The 19,313-nt window shown below is 36.4% G+C and overlaps 2 protein-coding genes across 2 annotated transcripts; one reads left to right on the forward strand and one right to left on the reverse strand.

Annotated features, from left to right (window-relative positions):
* Positions 1-649: 649 nt before the first annotated feature.
* Positions 650-3,640, reverse strand: LOC105215394 (uncharacterized). Its single transcript, XM_011189288.3, has 2 exons — positions 3,379-3,640; positions 650-1,344 (listed from the first exon to the last, which is right to left on the reverse strand). The coding sequence occupies exons 1-2, from the start codon at positions 3,492-3,494 to the stop codon at positions 690-692; spliced, it is 771 nt and encodes a 256-aa protein (XP_011187590.1). The 5' UTR covers positions 3,495-3,640; the 3' UTR covers positions 650-689.
* Positions 3,641-4,465: 825 nt separating this feature from the next.
* LOC105215393 (golgin subfamily A member 4) lies at positions 4,466-15,544 on the forward strand. The gene is made up of 2 exons (XM_011189287.3): positions 4,466-4,749; positions 13,649-15,544. The coding sequence occupies exons 1-2, from the start codon at positions 4,634-4,636 to the stop codon at positions 15,303-15,305; spliced, it is 1,773 nt and encodes a 590-aa protein (XP_011187589.2). The 5' UTR covers positions 4,466-4,633; the 3' UTR covers positions 15,306-15,544.
* Positions 15,545-19,313: the final 3,769 nt, after the last annotated feature.

Here is a 19,313-nt window from a genome sequence, read left to right on the forward strand (position 1 = left end):
GCGGGGAGTGTGCCAGCCAGAACACGTCGGAAAATGACACCGGCTAGAGCAAGAATTTCACTTGACTGATGTAACATTCCCACGTATTACGGTCTCACACACGGAGTAGTCGGTACGAAGAACCAGAGTTGCCTTGTGGTTATCGTACGGGGATTGCAGCGGGAAGAAGGTTGTGGCGGGATCATGAGATGTGCTGCCTAAAGCTCCTGACAACCGTTATATAAAGTAAAAACAAATGTGAGATTTTTCAGAATGGCAATCAATAATTTAACTGCATAAGATACAACTGTTGTCAGCTAATTAAAACATGTAATTTTAAACATATGGATTATTTAAAAACAAAACTTCACTTCTATCCTGATTTCAATGCCGTTCTTATTTTATCAAAAGTAAAAATCAATATTGTGTATATCTTAATAAAGTGTTATATAAACAAACAGGAATATTAATTTTATTACCCCAGTCGGAATCACTTGTACCAGAAGTAATCGATTCGGCAATCCTTGAGGAGACACCCTCTGTCTACTAATGCCAATATTTGTGACTATTGTTCCAATCGTAGCTAAACAAAATTTAGCGAATCGATGACAACTAATAACTACAAATATTATTATAATTACAAATATGTGTCAGTAGAGCAAAAACAATGTTTCTAACATTTTAATATCGTTTATTAACAAAATATTTATTTACATTGATTTGAGAGTATCAACGCTGTTTTTATTACATATACGGTGCAGTAGATCGCCGTCATCTTTCTGCACAAAAATACTATTATGTCTGCAAAATATGTGTTTATAATTAGCAGATAGTGAAGATTTGGCATATTCAAATAATACATTGTTATCTAGGTCCACATATTCGATAATTATTATCCCTTTCCCGGATAGAATATTCTTATTATTAAGAAATAAATCCTTCATTTCTTGTGTGGTGAATTTAACAACTATGCTAAGTTTGTCAGTGTGATTTTGAGTTCTTAAAAGAAACTTTCGATCGAAAACAAACACAGTTTCAATATCAGAGCGTTCACAAGGTACTTTCATTATATTAGCAAACATTAAAATTGTTTCGATGAGTGGAGTTTTAATATCCGATTTAGAAACTCCTTTCATTATTATACCCTTCAATTCAAAGTTCGAATTCAATGCTTTATTTTTCGTTTCAATATCTTCATCAGTTTGAACCATTTTTTCCATTTCCTGCAACTTTAATTCCGCCATCTTGAGCTCAGCTTTTAATTGATCTACAGCTTGATTTTTTTCTGTATCTTCCAAATTTAAAAATAGCTTGTGAGATTTCGGATTGGGTTTGCGACATTGTGGACAAGCAAAATTAGACATGCTGAAAGAGAAAAAGTACCGAGTTATTAGAATAATACAACGCAAAATTATGTATATATTTGCTATGTTAAGCCCAAATACATGAATAATCTTAATAACTCGAACATCTATAACACGAAGCTCCCCATAGTTAAAACTCTTGAATTGACAATAGAAGGAATACAAATTTCCTTCCAAAAATCGAACTTTTCGATCAGGGCATAATACAAAATTTAAAATTTTACTATCGAGACAGAATTTTAAGAGCCTGATTACTTTGGCGGTCGGGGTTTGACAACGAATTCCGGTATAAATGGGGTATCGAGTGAAAAAGGCTCTCCAGAGAAGGAATATATATAAATACTGTTGATCGGACTTATAGTTTTTGCAACGTTTGTATTTTAAAGTGCAATTTTTTCTATAAGTAGCACATGGTTTTTCACACACTTTAACTCAATTTTCTGATATTTTTCACTACAGTACAGACTATTAAATGTGACACCCAAAATCTTGGGATTATTCACAGTTGGTGTGCCATCGACGTGAATATTAAGATTCAGTCTGAACTCCTTCATCCAGTTGGTAAAGAGGGTCGCCGTGGATTTAGCGGGTGCGAGTGCCAGGCTCCCCGCAGAGAAGAAGCGAGAAAGTTCGAGGAGGTAGGCGTTCACTTACGAACACATGTCATCGATACCAGTGCCCGAAGTCATTATCGAACAGTCATCTGCGTAGGAGGTAACTGAAATTCCCTCTGGTGTTTGAGGGAGTTAAGAGATGTAGAAATTAAACATTAACGCGGAGAGAACACCGCCCTTTGGAAACCCTGATTAACCCTTGATTGCCGACCGCCCAGGTAGCTCATGATCCATCTATTCAGCCCCGTGTATGTATGTCGGGTTTCCCAGGTTTTAGTAGTGGAACACACTTCCGATTTTCCACATATCGAGTATTTTTAGAGTGGTTAGCGACAAATTGAGTATCTTGGTGAGTTATTCTACACTTGTTCTAATATTCGGGTGATACCCTGTTGGGCAACTTGTATATCCTGGGGTATGTATATATTAAATATTTCGAGCTCGACACAAGTTATTGATACGCCTTCCCGACTCATAAAATTAACTATCACCTCGATCTTCCTCTGGAGTCCGTTGCAGTTAAATTGTAAGAGTCGGGTGTGTCGTGGTGTTGCTGTCGAGACCCTGGGAGTGGCGTACAGATGGAGGTTGTTTCAGCTATGTTACCCGCAAAGGAAATTGTCGCAGTTCAGTGTTGTTTGCGACTCCGATGTTGTTGGTTGCGGGGGCAGACTCTTATTACAGCATGGGACAACGTACGCTACACTCCACTCACGTGTGGTGCGCAGGCCGAAACATGTCGGAAAATGACACCAGCCAGTGCAGGAATTACATTTGACTGAGGTCACGTTCCAACGTATTACGGTCTGGCACACGGAACAGACTCTGCTAGGGACCAGGAGTTACCTTGAGTTCCTCGCATGAGGATTGGAGCGGGATGAAGGTTGGGGGAATTGGTCAGACTGGTAGTAATGCTACCTAGTTGAGCTCCTGGGGCCGATGGGTCCTCAGTTGGCAAAAAGAGGAATTTTTCGAACATCATTTGGTATCTACAATGTGGCTGCGCTCGTTTTCCGCATACTTGTAAACACAATATGAATTTTATTGAATGTTAGCAAGGTAATCTCAAATATTTGAAGTGAAAAAATTGCGTAAAATGTGTGAACTTGTGTTGAAATTTTAGATTTTTTGAAGACAAATATTTCGAAAACTGTGGTGCATATAACCCTATATATAAGGGGACTTCCTCTTTCGAACGGGTTGAGATCGCGCCGACAAAGAAATCGGAATTGTACCCTTCAGCAAGCTGGCTTCCCCTATTTGAAATTTCGCAGTCACTGATTTATGACTTGTATGATTAAATTTTGTGACACACTTCCTCCAATTTTAGTGCTATTAGATTAACTTTAAACCACAGCAACTCTACTCAGGGAATTATTATTTTATGATTCTTACGTACATACATACAATAATATACTTACTTGTTTTTGCAGCGATCTAAACACTCCCTGTGGAAAATATGGCCGCAATCAGTACTGTATACATCTTTCGATTTCTTAAAATCATCCAAACATATACTACATTCCAAGGACGACATTTTTCAACAACAATTATAATAAAGATCACCAATTACTACTTCAGAGATAAAATTACGCCGAACAATTAATGATGGAATAACAATGAATTCTTCGACTCCGGAATTTCACAATACAATACTGTGGGAACTACTACCACACTAATTACTCATTATCAGTAAACAAAAAAGTCGGTTCAGACAGAGCAACTCGGTTTAGGTATTTATATGATATCATTTTATATTATTCGATTTACAATATTAATATTTGTTTGCTCTGTTTGTTAATAAGAAACATATTTATACTAGTATAGGCTCAATTTTAGTTACTGATTGCCAAGATTTGAGACCATTTTTTTTGTTAATTAGCCCAAAATAAACATTTTTTGGAGAATAAAAAATTTCATTAAAAAAATAATTAAAGTTATGTGTTAACAGCAGCCCATTCGCGCACTTATGTGTTGAAGTATGTGTGTTATGTGATTGATTTACTAACCGATTGTATATATGTCTAACGAATATCGCGAGTGACGCGTAAAATATGTGCAATAAGTAATTGACACATTTCTAAGTTAAAAAATTTTAAATGGACCTGGTGAAAAATTTACCAACAACTAAATATCTTTGCTTTATAATTGAATATAATTAAACAATTGCAAATTTTCACTGTGTTGCAACTTTATTTTAATTTTTACATTAAATTAACATAATCCATGGCAAGTATTTCCCTGTGTAAGTGAGTTTAAATATATATTGTTATCATAATTTCCTTACTATTTGGGTATAAAACTTTAAGTAAATGTTTTCTTATTGACAAATGTTTAAGTTTTCTATAAGACAGATTTAAGAACTGAACTTCCTGCAGCTTGTGGTTTCACCCTTATATTTTAACAGATCACCATTCACATCTCTAGAAAGTTATTATCGTAAACTTTTTTATGATAAATAATCGATTTTAGGACTCTAGAACATACTACTATATTGATCTCACTCTTTCAACTGGATTCACACTTTGGTAGTAGAATTCCTTTGTTCCATCCTATTATCAGCACCAATTCAAAAAATATACCGGGGATTCCCATAAAGCCACAAATAATTCATGCCGATTAAGTACAACAAGAGTAAAATTTTAGTTGAATGCAGTCTTCTTTAACTAAAGTATCATGCCGGCATTAACATGTGTTATTTGTTCAGAAGTTTATAAAAATGGTGATGTGATATGCAGTACTTCCTGCGGTCACGTCTTCCATCTTGAGTGTATGGATCAATGGCAACGCCGGTATGTAATTGTAGACGAAAGTAAAATATATTTAAAAGTTCTGTTTTAGAATATGTAACTAATTTTGTGTAAAAGAATTCATAAGGTGTTGTATATCAAAATTCCAAAATGCTATGTACATATGTACATGCATATGTATGTGCATATTAAAGCGTTCGCATACTCCAACAAGGAAAAGAAATATTTTGATCAATCGTGCATTCTTTTTGTATTTTTAAATCAAAATTTACATTTTCAAATGTATTTAAATATGTGTGTAATTTGAACACATGTCAAATAAAACATGGCGAAATAATCTTTGTTTTTGTATATGCGCAATATCGTTAAGTAGGTGAAATTGAAAACACTTCCGCTCTACATAACAAATGGTTTTGCAATAACCACTAATCGTAGTGAAAGAATATTTTTCGGAAAAATTGTGAATATTATATATAATGAGTTACGAATAATGGCAGTGAAAGCGTATATAGCATCAAAACAAAGCGTGACTTATTTGTTTTGTTTCCAAAATATGAAGACAAAACCCCCCTTTTGTTCAGTCCACACCTATAACATTAAGTTAGTGATGCCAACGATTAATCATTTGATTAAATTAATCGATTATTTTCATTTATTTTACGATTTAATTGCATACATTTTCTAATAATAGTATGTTTACATATGAAAATAATCTCGTTCTAAGCTAGTTCAATAATCTAACCGTTTACAAATAGCCAAATGAGATTATCAATTGTCAAATGTGTTGCATTTGTTGTTGTATTACACAGATTTCTCTCGTTGTCGGCCATTGTTGTTTACATTTTCATTTGACATTTCTCCTTTTCTTCACAAAATTATCGATAAACCTCGGAATAACACCGAAAATCTAGTTGTATAAAACGAGATAATTTTATAATCTCGGATTATCCAGAGAGGAATTTTGTATGGGAAATCTCGTTTCTTAATTACAGATTATCGAGTTAAGCTCGTAAATGGAGATAATCTCGTTATATGTAAACATAGTATAACACATCAAATATTACATATTAAATTTCTTCGTCTTCTTCTTGACTGGCGTAGACACCGCTTACGCGGTTATAGCCGAAACCAAAACAGCGCGCCACGTATCCCTCCTTCTGGCAGTTTGGCACCAATTGGTTATACCAAACGAAGCCAGGTCCCTCTCCACCTGGTCCTTCCATCGGAGTGGAGGTCTTCCTCTTCCTCGGCTTCCACCAGCGGGTACTGCATCGAATACTTTCAGAGCTGGAGCACTTTCATCCATTCGAACAACATGACCTAGCCAGAGTAGACGCTGTTTTTTTATTCGCTGGACTATGTCTATGTCGTCGAATAACACATACAGCTCATCGTTCCATCGTCTGCGGTATTCGCCGTTGCCAATGTTTAAGGGACCATAAATCTTCCGCAAAACCTTTCTCTCGAAGACTCCTAGTGCCGTCTCATCGGATGTTGACATCGTCCACGCTTCTGTACCGTAAAGTAGGACGGGAATGATGAGAGACTTGTAGAGTTTGGTTTTTGTTCGTTGAGAGAGGACTTTACATTTCAATTGCCTACTTAGTCCATAGTAGCAACTGTTGGCAAGAGTGATTCTGCGTTGGATTTCCAGGCTAACATTGTTATTGCTGTTAATGCTTGTTCCCAGGTCGACGAAATTATCTACAACTTCAAAGTTATGACTGTCAACAGTGACGTGGGAGCCAAGACGCGAATGCGCTGACTGTTTGTGTGTCGACAGGAGATATTTCATCTTGTCCTCGTTCACCACCAGACCCATACGCTTCGCTTCCTTATGCAGTCTGGAAAAAGCAGAACTAACGGCGCGGGTGTTGTTTCCAATGATATCCATATCATCGGCGTACGCCAGTAGCTGTACACTCTTATAGAAGATTGTACCTTCTCTATTTAGCTCTGCAGCTCGTATTATTTTCTCCAGCATCAGGTTAAAGAAATCACACGAGAGTGAGTCACCTCGTCTGGTATCGAACGGCCCGGAGAGGTCCTTCCCAATCCTGACGGAGCTTTTGGTGTTGCTCAACGTCAGCTTACACAGCCGTATTAGTTTTGCGGGGATACCAAATTCAGACATCGCGGCATAAAGGCAGCTCCTTTTCGTTCTGCGAAAGCAGCTTTAAAGTCGACAAAGATATGGTGTGTGTCGATCCTATTTTCACGGGTCTTCTCCAAAATTTGGCGCATGGTGAATATCTGGTCTGTTGTTGATTTTCCAGGTCTATAGTATACTCTGGTCATCAATAACTAGATCACCTCTGGGGGTCCTACAGGAGTGTGCTCTGGTCTTGAAATCTTCAGTTAGTCGCCGGATCTTTTCGTAAAATTTCTTCTAGTTATATATAAATATATGTGTACAAATTAGACTCTGCAATCTAGGAGTAAAGACAGTGTTTCCCTAAGTGATGATGACACTGACACTCTAGTGCACAAAAGAAGGAGGAAGGACAACGATTTTACATCTCCACAAGATGAATTGAGCTTTTATTTGAATTGTCAGGTATTAGAACTAAGTCGAAACACTATTTATGCTTGGGAAGAAATGAAAACCGTTTACCCAAACTGTACGGACTTTCACAAAAGTATTGTCATCTACTTGGTACCTCAGTACCAGTTCTCAAAAGCGGGTGAAACGCAATCGTTTGGCAACAAAACGTTTATCGAAATTGCTTTTTCTTCAAACTTGGTTGAACAGACTTCTAAATTTTCTTGACTTCAATGAATATATTTTCCTTTATGCTAAGACAAATGAATTTTTAATAAGAAATTTTAATTTTATTTCCGATTTTTGTTTTTGTGTATATACGAACACAATTTGAATGTCTGAAATAAGAATATAGTCTCCTATATTTCGTAGGTTTTATTTTTACGCAAAGTTGCGTCGATTTTTTTACATTAATTGCTATTATTTTTTTATATCTTGCAATTAATCATTTGATTATTTAATCGATAATCGCCATCCCTACTTATAGTCCATAGACGAGTTTGAAGTGAAATGATGCAGCTAGGATTTACTTTTGTGAGTTTTGACATTGTAGGCTTGTTGAAAAAATATCGACACATCGATAGATCGATATTATTTTTTTAACGTGTGTTGCGTAGTACGCAGACCGATCTCATTCTTGCTTCATTTTTGCAGTCGAAGGTTGTGTGCGTAACAAGGCGCGACGCGGTATTTCGAAAATGTCTGAAGCGATTTTGTTAAAATTTTGCACACTTCTTTGCAATAACATTATCTAGTTAATGTACCAATATATTTTATGGCACAATTCCGATTACTATGGCGCCGCGATCTGAGGGCACCGTTGTAAAGAGGACGTCCTCCCGATTAAAAAATATGTAGGGTTATAGGTACCGCAGATGTATAGTTTTCGAGATATTCCGCTTTAAAGATCAAAAAATCAAAATTTTCAACAAGCAATTTCACACACTCTTTACGCTCTTTTTTCACTTCAAATATTTTAAATTACATTACTAGCATTCAATAAAATTAGTTAATTCAATTTTATATTTATTTAAAGTTTTTTAAACAAAAATTACTTATTTTAAAAATCACTTTTCACTCTAAGATTTATGTGTTTACAATTATTCGGAAAACGAGTGCTGCCACATTGTAGATACCAAATATAAATTAATCCATAAATTCCTCTTTTTGCGGAAATTCCCTTTTTTTTGCCGAAATTCCTCTCTTATTTTGCTAACACTTGTGTTGGCTTGACCAGAAAGGAGTTCTACGCGAAAAAAAACTTTGGACCGGTTTTGGCTCGTCTAGGGTTAATTTTGTAAAGCGGGGCCGAAGGCCGCGAGTGCAAAAAGGAATTCTACGCGAAAAAAACTTCGGACATCCCTGGAAGAATTTTTTATATACATACGTAATCTCGAAGAAAGTTCAACGACAAAAAACTATGATATGCAAATAAATAAAACACAGTCATTAAATCTATCATCTATGGTTTCTAAAATGTGGCAACGCTCGGTTTCCACATAATTGTAAACACAGAAACCTTTTCAGCTATTAGTGTGCTAAGTGATTTTTAAAATAAGTAATTTTGGTTTAAAAAACTTTAAATAAATCTATATTTTGAATTAAATTGAATGTTAATAGTGTAATTTTCAATATGTGAAGTGAAAAATGTGAACAAATAGCGTTAAAGTGTGTGAAATACCATGTGTTACTTATAGAAAAAATTGGACTTTTAAACATGAATATTTCTATAAGTCCAATCAAGAATATTTATATATATTCCTGCTCTGGGGAGCCTCCTCTTTCACCCGTTACCCCAAACCCCGCCAAAGTAATCGGAATCGTGCCTATTTTATATTTGATATTTTTTATTACAATCTTTTTTAGCGAAAATATGCTGAACATTTGAGATTTTTTTGTTAAAAATCTGTCAAAAATTTAAATTTTAATGTAATTTTTTTCCTTCGTTCATTGACTAGATTTATTCATTTACCATCGACATATTTTTTACTATCGAAGCAAAATTTTAAAACTATTCCTATATCGTATGGAGGCGAACACTTGTAACAAAGGCATGTAAAGGCATAATAAGAAACGAGATTTTCCATACAAAATTCCTCTCTGGATAATCCGAGATTATAAAATTATCTCGTTTTATACAACTAGATTTTCGGTGTTATACCTTGGTTTATCGATAATTTTGCGAAAAAGAGGAGAAAGGTCAAATGAAAATGTAAACAAAAACGGCCGACAGCGAGGGAAATATGTGTAATACAACAACAAATGCAACACATAGATTAGAAGGTCTTAGATTATTGAACGAGCTTAGAACGAGATTATTTTCATATGTAAACATGTTTTAATGAAAACATCTGCAAGTCGAATGCCCGGTTTCACAGTTCGTAGTAAGGTTGTGCTTAAGATACCACAGAAAAATAGTGTTTTACAGTTCATACTTAAGTTATGCTTAAGTACTGAAAATGGGAGTCTTAAGTAGTGCTTAAGTAACAGCTGATTTTTGTTTTGAAATGCGTAAAATTTTGATTTAAAAAGAAAATATGGACTCGCTTGAATTCCAACGAGTTGTAATAGGTGCTCCGAATCGCATGCGTTCAATTTCGGTGTCCTTTTGTTGTTTACCTTCATTTTCAATATTCATTTTAATATTTTTTCAACCCAATTTTATTTTTTATCAATAGAAATTTCCATTTGTCAAACATAATTTTATACATGGCATTCGTAAAACATATGTTTTCCATTGTGCTACCATATTTAATAATAAAATTTTATAGAAAATAAGCATCGACTGTGAAACGCAAACGACTACTCAGTATACAACAATGTTTAGCTAAGATTTTATTTGGGCAGAACTTAAGCACGAACTGTAAACCGTGCAGAAGTCTCTCTAACTAGATTTTTTTGTGTGGATTATTGTGATTTGAGTTAAGGAAGTTTAACTGTATTCAAAAAAAAATTAAAAATACCCATGTTTTCAGCCTATTTTATTTTAGCGAAATCAACCTAAACCCTTAATGGCATATAAAACTCCTACAGGAGAGAATTAAGTAAACATCTTTATAAAACTGTTCGCACCAAATGCGAATCTGTGGTCTAACCTCTATAGTGACTTTTTGGTAATTTGGTGAGTTTGTCTCATCCCTAGTTACTAGGTCACAAAAAACAGGAGCACAATAATGGATGATGTATTATAATTGGCCTAATATATATTAATATATATATTATAATAAAAAACGAATTTTGCAATCATGGATAACAAATGATGAAATAATGAAATTTGTATTTTTTACCATTCTTACCTTCGATTGCTATTATGTTCAAATGTAAGGATGAGTACATGTGTTAATCGATTTTTAGGTTGTTCAATTTTTTTATATTTACTTAACAATTGATTCAGATAAAATACATATATTACACATTTATTACAAACTATTTCAGTATTATTTTTCAATAATTGTATTATCCAATTATCCTGGTCGATCCAAATCCAGGGATGTCCGAAGTTTTTTCGCGTAGAACTCCTTTCTGCATTGGCGGCCTTCGGCCCCGCTTTAAAAAAATATCCCTGGTCGAGCCGACACAACTGTTACCAATATAGGGGACTGTCCTCGATTTTTATACTCTCGCAACAAAGTTGATAAAAGATTATTATGGTTTTGTTCACATAACGGTTGTTTGTAACACCCAAAACTAAACGAGTTAGAAAGGGTTGTATATACCAAGGTGATCAAGGTGAAGAGTGGAGTTCAAATCCGGATGTCTGTCTGTCCGTCCGTCTGTGCAAGCTGTAACTTGAGTAAAAATTAAGATATCTTAATGAAACTTGGCACCATAGGAAGGTTGCTTTCGAAGATCACGGCCACTGCCACGCCCACAAAATGGCGAATACTGAAAACACATAAAGTGCCATAACTAAGCCATAAATAAACCTATGGAAATAAAATGTGGTACAAAGGATCGTACTATGAAAGGGCGTATTTGGATGTATTTTTTTTAGAAGTAGTCATGGCTCTGCCCCCTACTAAGTTTTTTGTACATATCTCGTAAACTAATTGAGCTATATCAACCCAACTTTCTAGAATCGTTTCTTTTAGGTACTACCTTATACAGTCCAAAAAAAGAAAACTACTAAAAATGCTTTAATTCAGTCAGGGGAAACACCAGAAACCTTAAATTTTATTATAAAGAATTTACAGAAGGGCTCTACACAAATTTGCATACAAAGTTTTAAGTGAGTGTGGCTCCGCCCACTTATGGGTTAAAAACTACTCGACCAATATCAATGAAATTTGATTTGTAATATTTTCCTTATCATTAGGAAGATGTGTTGTGAAAATAGGCCAAATCGGTTTACAACCTCGCCTACTTCTACGCCGAAATCGGACAATAGGTTTTCAAGGCCCCTATATATCATACATGAGGACCTCGGTTCTTCTAACCTAATATTAGGGTTTCAACTTTCAATTGACTTTATACTATATATATGACAAATATGGGGGTCAAATTGTGTATTATATATATTAATAAAATTAAATAAGTTAAAATGTTTGGTCACAAACGAACTTAGCCCTTCCTTACTTGATAAAAATTTATTTTGTTAAATAAATAAAGAAGAATTTTGGCAAAAAAGAGGAATTTTCACAAATAGAGGAATTTATGGTTGAATTTATATATGGTATCTACAATGTGACAGCGATCATTTTCCGCAAACTTGTAAACACATAAATCTTAGAGTGAAAAGTGATTTTCAAAATATGTAAGTAATTTTTGCTTAAAAATCTTTAAATAAATGTAAAATTTGAATTTTATTGATTGTTAGTAATGTAATTGCAAATATTTGAAGTGAAAAAAAGCGTAAAATGTGTTAAAGTGTGTGAAAATGCTTGTTGAAATTTTTGATTTTTAAAGCCATATATCTTGAAAACTAGGCGTCTGCGGTACCTATGACCCTATATTGTTTAAACAGGCGGACTTCCTCTTTCTATCGGTACCTTCAGTTCGCGGCGCCAAAGAAATCGGAATTGTGCCACGATTTACTTTGTGCAATAGTTCAGACTTGAGAAAAATATCAAACTGATTTTGATTTATCGCAATAACTGCGCAATTTTGCACAAACAACCCCATACATCACACAAACGACCGACGGAAGTTTGTTATTGTGCAATGATTGTGTGTGGTCTAGGGGCCCTATTAGGTTAGCTTAGTGGTTCACTTTCGATGCAGCTAGGCCTTTGGGATGCCGAGACTACCACCGGGACTAGTATCCCCTCACTTTATTATGTCTTCACTGTGGTCTTGATAAAATTAAATAACTCAAACGTCTGATGTGTGCAACTTCCGCTACATCATCTGAAATTGCGATCGTTTTCCTATACAGAGCCTTACATCCGCAAAGAAAGTGTGCTATATCCAACTTCTTGTTCTACTTCTTGGTTGATTTTGCAGTAGTCATTGTAAGGTATCCCCATTCTACAGGCGTGTCTCCCAATTAGACAGCGAGCTGTTAACACCCTATTAGGGATCATCTGTGAATCCTTTTAAATTCAACTAATAAAACACTTTGATCCGATTTATGTCAAATACGCACAGTTTTGTTCAACAACAAAATTTTAATTTTTCAAACAACTACTTTAATTTTTTTAATTTTTCACAAACATCATCGTCATAGATAAGAACAGGTAACAATCACTTAGTGCCTGCTCTGGACTATAAGGTGGATGCAAAAGCTCCCGAAGATTCTATCAGAGATTCTATATAGATTATAGAATCAGATTGAGTCGAGATTCTGTTAGACGGGAAGTAGGTGTAATTGTAAAAATTACTGTAAGTTTTCGCAATAGTGACCACCAGTGTGTGTATAAAAATGTCAATAATATTTGAATTTAAAGTATTGCTGCGCACGCTCGAAAACGTGAACTAATTAAAACCTAGGCCGTTCACATTTTTTGAGATGTCCATATTTTCGAATACCTACAAATTATAGGTTAATGTGTATACGTTTGTATGTATGTATGTGATTGGCGTTGAAACCGTTTAGACGGTTATAGCCGAATCAGTGATAGCGTGCCACTCCTCTCTTACCCTCACAGTTCGGCGCCAGTTGGAGATCCCAAGTGTAGCCAGATCGCTCTCCATCTGGTCCCTCCAACGGAGTGGATGCCTTCCTCTTCCTCGGATTCCTCCGGTAGGTACCGCATCGAACACTTTCAAAGCTGAAAATTCCATTATTAAAATATTGAAACGTTTATTGTTCATGTTTTAGAGCATTCGAGTCTTGTTCACGTTTTAGAAGTCACTGCACAAAATAGAGTGTTTTTAGAGTGTTCATGTTTTCGAGCATGCGCTGTACTTCCCCTACTAAGGATAATATTTATAATTATAGTTTCTTATATATATTTTTAGGGAGACAAGCTGTCCACAATGTAGATTACGCAATCCACAAACTCATAGGTTATACATTGATTTTGACGAAACTGCAACCGATATAAAATATAATGAAATTAAAGCCCAATTGGATACAACAGAGAAATCTAGAAGCGAACTACAATTTCAACTGGATACAACTGAAATCGATTTTTCAAATCTTCAATTACTACTTTCTGAATCTGAGGAAAAAGTGTTGGAACTCGAATACAAAAATGGTTTTTTGAAAGCCCAAAACGACAGCAGAGAGCAAGCACTTGCAAAAGCCACGGAAGAATCCAAAGAGCTTTTAGTTACAATAAATAGTTTAGAGGACAGTCTTAAAGAAGTACAATTGGAAAAGGAACATTTACAATTAAAATTTGAAAATATTAGAGAGGCAAATAATAAGCTGGCATCGTCGGTGGAACGCAATGAAAGCTTTCTTGGAAATATCCGCAGACAGTACGAAGCAGTAGAAAGCGGACTTAAAATAAAAATAGAGAAGTTAAATGAAGAAGTGTTTACAAAGGCCGCATTGATAGAACAGCTAGAGAATAGAATACGAGAGCATGGAAGCAATAGCCAGAACACCCAAACATATTCAGACCAACGTAACAATACTACTGAAATGATCATAAATAAACTAAAAATTGAAAGAGAACTTGAACAAAGTTTGGATAAAATTGTCGAGTTGGAGAACAATCACATCAGAGAAAAAGAAGTTTTAAACTTGAAAATTGAAAGTTTAAAAGCCGATAACGAGAGAAAGGATACTGAGATTGCAAATAGAAAGGAAGAACATGCGCAGATGTTTACCCGGCTTAGTTCATTGAGTTCAAAAGCAACAGAAATGGCACTTCGTAAACGAATTGAACTTTTAAAAACTAAGTTGGAAGAAACACGTTGTGAACTTGAGAACACACTAAAAAATTCTGCTGAAATGAATCTTGTGATCTCAAAGTTAAAAGCTGACAGTAAGCTTGTAAAGAGCGTCAACTCCAGTGTAGTTAACAATTATACTGCAATCCAACCACAAAGCACCATTGCGTCGTCAACGAACCCAATCGTAGAGAAATCTAATGAAAACACAAGTGTTGTTATTAGAGGTATTCCTGACAGCGACATTAAAAATCCATTGGCTGATACAGTGTTGATGTTTACAGATAAGATGGAATTGCCCTGTACAGCTGCAGATATTAAAGATGTATTCAAATTAAACAATGTATTCAGAATGCGAAATAATCTTCACCAAGATAAAACAACTTTACTTGTAACTTTTACAACTCTTAATATGAAAATAAAGTTTTTGGTAAACAAGTCAAAGCTGAGAAATAGGTCTATAATCATTTCAGCATATGTTGATAATGAAACCAACGATCTTTTTCATTATGCAAAATTATTAAAACCCTTAGGTTACCATATTTTTTGCAAAAATAATATGGTAATCGCTCGAGATAGGAATCATGGAGAAATAAAAATAAACACTAAAATGGAAGTTGATAATATGATCAAACAATCAAATCAACAAATAAGCGATAATCAGAAAATTTCATTAACGGGAGCTAAACAAGAAAATGTAATACACAAAAGTGATGCAAAAGAAAATGAACAACTCTCTGCTGAAGAATGTGATGATCAATTCTATCGCAACTAAAATATGAATTATAATACGTACGTACATATTTAAGTATACAGAGTATATACAATTACGTACAAGTAACTTATCAAATACTATGTACATAACCAAAAATGGTGCCAAATTGTCCAGAGGGCGTTAATTTTAGTATACCGATTATTAAACAAAAACAATTTGTTACAATAAACTTTTACTTTTCCTATATGTATGTTAATTTTGTACTATGAAGTCTAAAATAAATGTTTAAATAAACTGTATGTAAATATATGTACATATATATATAAGCTCTATTCTAGTCCACACATACTTCCTATACAACCCGAAACGTGACTGCTCATTTGGTAACACGAGAAAATAATTCTCTCAAAGACAAAATTATCGATGAGGAACGTCACATTTTTTCACAAATTCATATAGTTACTTAATTCCGTATTGACCAACATATTTGAGAAAATAATAAAAAAGGAAGACTAAAATATTTAAATTAGGTATATGGGGTAGACCAAAGTTTGGACTGATCTCATTATATTTTGACAAAAAATCATATAGTCAAGAACGAATGTCAGTTCAATTTCAACCGTATGGTGTAAAAACATAAGAGTTCTACAAAATGTGTAATAGAAAAAAGAAATTACTCTGCATTTCAATAACTCTTGGGGAACCCATCAGAGCTTTCACGTCAGAATTACCCAATAGATAACAACCAGAAAAATAACTTTAGAGAATTGGTGAACAGTATTAAAAGATGCAATAAGTCTGTTAGCCATGAGACTGTGTAAAAAAATGTTGAATTTTCCCAATGTATTCGTCTCACTTAGCCGGGAAAAAGCCCTGGACTATGTCTATGTCGTCGAATAACACATACAGCTCATCGTTCCATCGTCTGCGGTATTCGCCGTTGCCAATGTTTAAGGGACCATAAACCTTCCGCAAAACCTTTCTCTCGGCCACGCTTCTGGACCGTAAAGTAGGACGGGAATGATGAGAGACTTGAAGAATTTGGTTTTTGTTCGTCGAGAGAGGACTTTACTTTTCAATTGCCTACTTAGTCCATAGTAGCACCTGTTGGCAAGAGTGATTCTGCGTTGGATTTCCAGGCTGACATTGTTATTGCTGTTAATGCTGGTTCCCAGGTAGACGAAATTATCTAAAACTTCAAAGTTATGACTGTCAACAGTGACGTGGGAGCTAAGATATTTCGTCTTGTCCTCGTTCACCACCAGACCCATACGCTTCGCTTCCTTATCCAGTCTGGAAAAAGCAGAACTAACGGCGCGGGTGTTGTTTCCAATGATATCGATATCATCGGCGTACGCCAGTAGCTGTACACTCTTATAGAAGATTATACCTTCTCTATTTAGCTCTGCAGCTCGTATTATTTTCTCCAGCATCAGGTTAAAGAAATCACACGAGAGTGAGTCACCTTGTCTGAAACCTCGTCTGCTATCGAACGGCTCGGAGAGGTCCTTCCCGATCCTGACGGAGCTTACACAGCCGTATTAGTTTTGCGGGGATACCAAATTCAGACATCGCGGTATAAAGGTAGCTCCTTTTCGTGCTGTCGAAAGCAGCTTTAAAGTCGACAAAGAGATGGTGGGTGTCGATCCTATTTTCACGGGTCTTCTCCAAAATTTGGCGCATGGTGAATATCTGGTCTGTTGTTGATTTTCTAGGTCTAAAGCCACACTGATAAGGTCCAATCAGTTTGTTGACGGTGGGCTTTAGTCTTTCACACAATACGCTCGACAGAACCTTATACGCGATGTTGAGGAGGCTTATCCCACGGTAATTGGCGCAAATTGTGGGGTCTCCCTTTTTGTGTATTGGACAGAGTACACTGAGATTCCAATGCCTGACGAGGCATGCTTTCTTCCGACCATATTCTGCAAAGAAGCTGATGCAAGCACCTTATCAGCTCTTCGCCGCCTGTTCCATCGTCGTCGATTGGGAAATAGGGTTCGCCATCTCCTGGTGTTGTACTTTCACTGCCATTCAGCAGGCTGGAGAAGTGTTCCCTCCACAAACTCAGTATACTCTGGTCATCAATAACTAGATCACCTCTGGGGTCCTACAGGAGTGTGCTCCGGTCTTGAAACCTTCAGTTAGTCGCCAGATCTTTTCGTAAAATTTTCGAGCATTACCCCTGGCCAGCTTGTCAAGCTCTTCATACTCACGCATTTCGGCTTCTTTCTTTTTTTGGCTGCAAATAGGTCTCGCTTCCCTCTTCAGCTCTCGATATCTTTCCCATCCCGCTCATGTTGCGGTCGTTTGCCACGTTGCGAGGTAGGCAGTCTGTTTTCTCTCCACTGCGAGACGACAGTCCTCATCATACCAGCTGTTTTTTTGACTTTTCCGAAAACCAATGGTTTCGGTTGCAGCTGTACGTAAGGAGTTTGATATGCCGTCCCACAGCTCCCTTATACCGAGATGCTGTAGGTTGTGATTGCAGCTTCTCGATGTCGAACCTTCCTTGTGTTTGTTGACGTGTGCGCTTTTCTGCACAGAGGCGGGTGCGTATCTTAGCTGCTACAAGATAGCAGCGAAGAGATCGGCGAAGTCGATCAGCCTCAGACCGTTTGGTGATGTTTCGTCATGGAGGCTGAATTTTCCGACTGTTGTGCCAAAAACACCTCCTTTACCCACCCTAGCGTTGAAATCGCCAAGCACGATTTTGACATCGTGACGGGGGCAGCGCTCATAGGTACGTTCTAGGCGCTCATAGAAGGTATATTTGATCACTTCGTCCTTCTCTTCCGTCGGGGCGTGGACGAAAATCAGCGATATGTTGAAGAACCTCGCTTTGGTGCGGATTGTGGCTAGACGTTCATCCACCGGAGTGAATGCCAGGACTCGACGACGGAGTCTCTCTCCCACCACGAATCCCACACCGAATTTGCGCTCTTTTATATGGCCGCTGTAGTAGATGTCACAAGAACCCACCTTCTTCCGTCCTTGTCCCGTCCATCGCATTTCTTGGACTGCGGTGATGTCAGCCTTTATTCTTACGAGGACATCAACAAGCTGAGCAGAGGCACCTTCCCAATTAAGGGTCCGGACATTCCAGGTGCATGCCCTTAAATCGTAGTCCTTTAAACGTTTGCAGTGGTCGTCATCAGAATTGGGGTCTCTCATCCGAGGCTGTTGCTTTCTTTTCATTGGGGGGGTGTTTTTATGTGGTGGGTCCCAAACCCTACGCACAACCGCATAAGCGGGTTTCGTCTTCTCACTTTAGATCGCCTCCAAATGGATGTCTGTTGGCTACCCAGAGGATACTTGGTCTAAGGCCGGAAGTCGTGAGCTGCTTGAGCCACATGTAAAAGATTCGTTCATGGCCACTCCCAAGTGAATGACGGTCAGAAACTTTCCTCACTTACGTGAACTTCTACATATGACTCCGTCCTCCATAAAAAAGAAAAACTCGTCTCACTTAGCCGGGAAAAAGCCATCGCTATCTGACATTAGCATTGAAAAACGCAACAACGCGCCGCCTAATAGGTGATTTGATTATGTACATCTAGCAAACATCTAAAGCTATATCAACCAACCATACCGACGTTTTTTTGGTACTTTATTATATATTAAGAAAATGGTATAATAATAACAACCACCCCATTTACAAACTAGCTGCATTCAAATTGTTATTAAATTTGGGATTTTAAGCACGGCCAAAGGCCATCAATGCATAAAATAGTTCCACGCCAAGGAACTATTAACACTACGGTGTTGTATCGATCGGGTCTATTTTTTAAAGCGCATATGTTCGCAATTGCTAAGTATTAAAATTTTGTTGCGGTTGCGCTAATACGTAAGTACCTAAAACTATTATAAGGTAGGGTAAGTGTACCAGTGACCGGACACCACCTAGTGATCGGTCACTATTCACTTTTTGCATTTAATATAAGAATACTATTAAAACTAATACTATGTTTACATATAACGAGATTATCTCCATTTACGAGCTTAACTCGATAATCTGTAATTAAGAAACGAGATTTCCCATACAAAATTGCTCTCTGGATAATCCGA

This window comes from Zeugodacus cucurbitae, chromosome 5, assembly GCF_028554725.1.
Source record: "Zeugodacus cucurbitae isolate PBARC_wt_2022May chromosome 5, idZeuCucr1.2, whole genome shotgun sequence".
In the NCBI taxonomy this organism is placed as follows: Eukaryota; Metazoa; Arthropoda; class Insecta; order Diptera; family Tephritidae; genus Zeugodacus; species Zeugodacus cucurbitae.